Source organism: Lepidothrix coronata, unplaced genomic scaffold (genome assembly GCF_001604755.1).
Source record: "Lepidothrix coronata isolate B3197 unplaced genomic scaffold, Lepidothrix_coronata-1.0 Scaffold141, whole genome shotgun sequence".
NCBI classification, from domain to species: domain Eukaryota; kingdom Metazoa; phylum Chordata; class Aves; order Passeriformes; family Pipridae; genus Lepidothrix; species Lepidothrix coronata.
Window position 1 is genome coordinate 34,408 of NW_016690321.1, and position 1,911 is coordinate 36,318.

Sequence of the window (1,911 nt, forward strand, 5' to 3'; positions counted from 1 at the left end):
AGATACAGAATTTGAAGGAAATACATATGCTACAGAACTATCACCCAGAAATTTCTCCCCGATGGTGTGTGTTCTTCCCAACAGATTCACTTCTGTGACAAGGTACTTCACAGCCCAAAATTCACAGTGGGTTCAGCAGGTGAAACTACTGTGAAATACAGCATCGGAACAAATCAAAATCCACATGATCTTCTGCTTTTATACTCTCTCATATGATGTTATTCTGCTGTTTGCCTTCTCTAGAAAAAAGGCCTCTGAAATGCCACCACATCTCTTGGAAGTGGGGTGCACACTGTAGGTGCACCCCACTCATGATAATCCAGTACCACTGACAAGTTCTGAAAGCTGAACTCCATCGAAACTTTACAAGACAGCGTGTGATATTACATTATCAAAAGATAAAGTGAAAGAAGCCAAATTACTGCATTTATAATCATGAGACAAGAACAAGGGTCTCCTATTCTTTCCCACAGTATACTACGAATGCTCAAACATGACACTTCTCTATCCAAGTCATCCTAAGAAAAAAGTCATTTTTATGTGTACTCAATTTATCCCACATCATAAAGCTCATACACTGGAAAAAGCCATGCCCTTGCTTCTGTCAGCAGTTTTGAGGACAAAATTGTTTGATTAAGCCACCTGATTTATATTATTTTATTAAAGAAAATTCTGCGGTTTTACTTCTATTTTTCATAATGAAAACATGTACACCATATTTTGATTTTATTTTGTTTTTCTTTTTGTGAAATTGCTTTTTCTGGCTGACAAAATTCCTGAAGTATAGTGTAAAAGTAAGCACACAAGTAAACTATCTTAAAATAAGAACATAGAAACGAATATGTTTATCTACAGTGCTTCACCAAAAGAAGCATTCTGGAGAAAAAAAAATGGGGGTATAGTCAATTAAAATATCAGTACAAGGACTCCAAAAACCGAGGGAAACAGAGAAAGAACTTCTATATGTTATTATGGGATTTTGAATGTTCCTGATGATTTAAGAGAGCTGCTTTTCACAATAATGTTTCTAGTGAAAAACATCTTTCCTTTAGTTTTGATCAGCTCCTACTAGAGCTAAGTAGGGAATTATGACCAAAGGTTTCATTATTTTTAAGAGATGAAGCTGTGTTATGGAAAACAACTCATAACCCAGATACAGAGCCGGGTGACTATCTTGTGTTACTTGCTTCTTTTTAAAGCTCATTTATGCTAAGACAGGGTCTCCAGATTACCCCCATTTTGAGCCACCTTGATGAAAAACCGTCTCAGGAACATGTATCCGCTGTCATTGTCACAGTCTTGTCAGAAGCAAAGTTTTATTTCAAAAGGAGAAATAAAAATCTCACCGTCCAGCTCTGCGTGCAATCCCCAAACTCGGGGATTATTGCCTTGCCTGAAACTCATTTCAACTCTCAGCTAAAAGAAACTCCGCAAGACAAAACTGCTTTGTCTCCGCAGCAAGAATGATAAGAAACGGGGCGCCGCAGTCAGAGTTTTTTAACGAAAAATACATTTTTTTTGGAAGGAAGAAACACAAGCCGAGCGACAGGAGCGGGCGGGGGGCGGGGCGGGCTCGTGAGCGCACCAATCAGCGCCCGCCGCGCTGCTATAAAAGGGGGCCCCGCCGGTGCAGCGGTAGCCGCGTCCGCGCAGCGTCGTCATGTCCGAGAGTGCTCCGGCCCCCGCTGCCGAGGCAGCGCCCGCCGTCCCGGTCCCTGCAGCTAAGGCTGCCGCCAAGAAGCCGAAGAAGGCGGCAGCCGGCTCCAAAGCCCGCAAGCCCGCGGGGCCCAGCGTCACCGAGCTCATCACCAAGGCCGTGTCCGCCTCCAAGGAGCGCAAGGGGCTCTCCCTCGCCGCGCTCAAGAAGGCGCTGGCTGCTGGAGGCTACGATGTGGAGAAGAACAACAGCCG

At 44.0% G+C, this 1,911-nt stretch overlaps 1 protein-coding gene across 1 annotated transcript in view; it reads left to right on the forward strand.

The window, feature by feature from the left end:
- The first annotated feature begins 1,660 nt into the window (after positions 1-1,660).
- Positions 1,661-1,911, forward strand: part of LOC108503536 (histone H2B-like) — an 8,304-nt gene continuing 8,053 nt past the window's right edge. The window contains exon 1 of the mRNA XM_017827566.1: positions 1,661-1,891. Within this exon, the coding sequence (XP_017683055.1) occupies positions 1,661-1,891 (231 nt within the window). The remainder of the gene's footprint in view (positions 1,892-1,911) is intronic.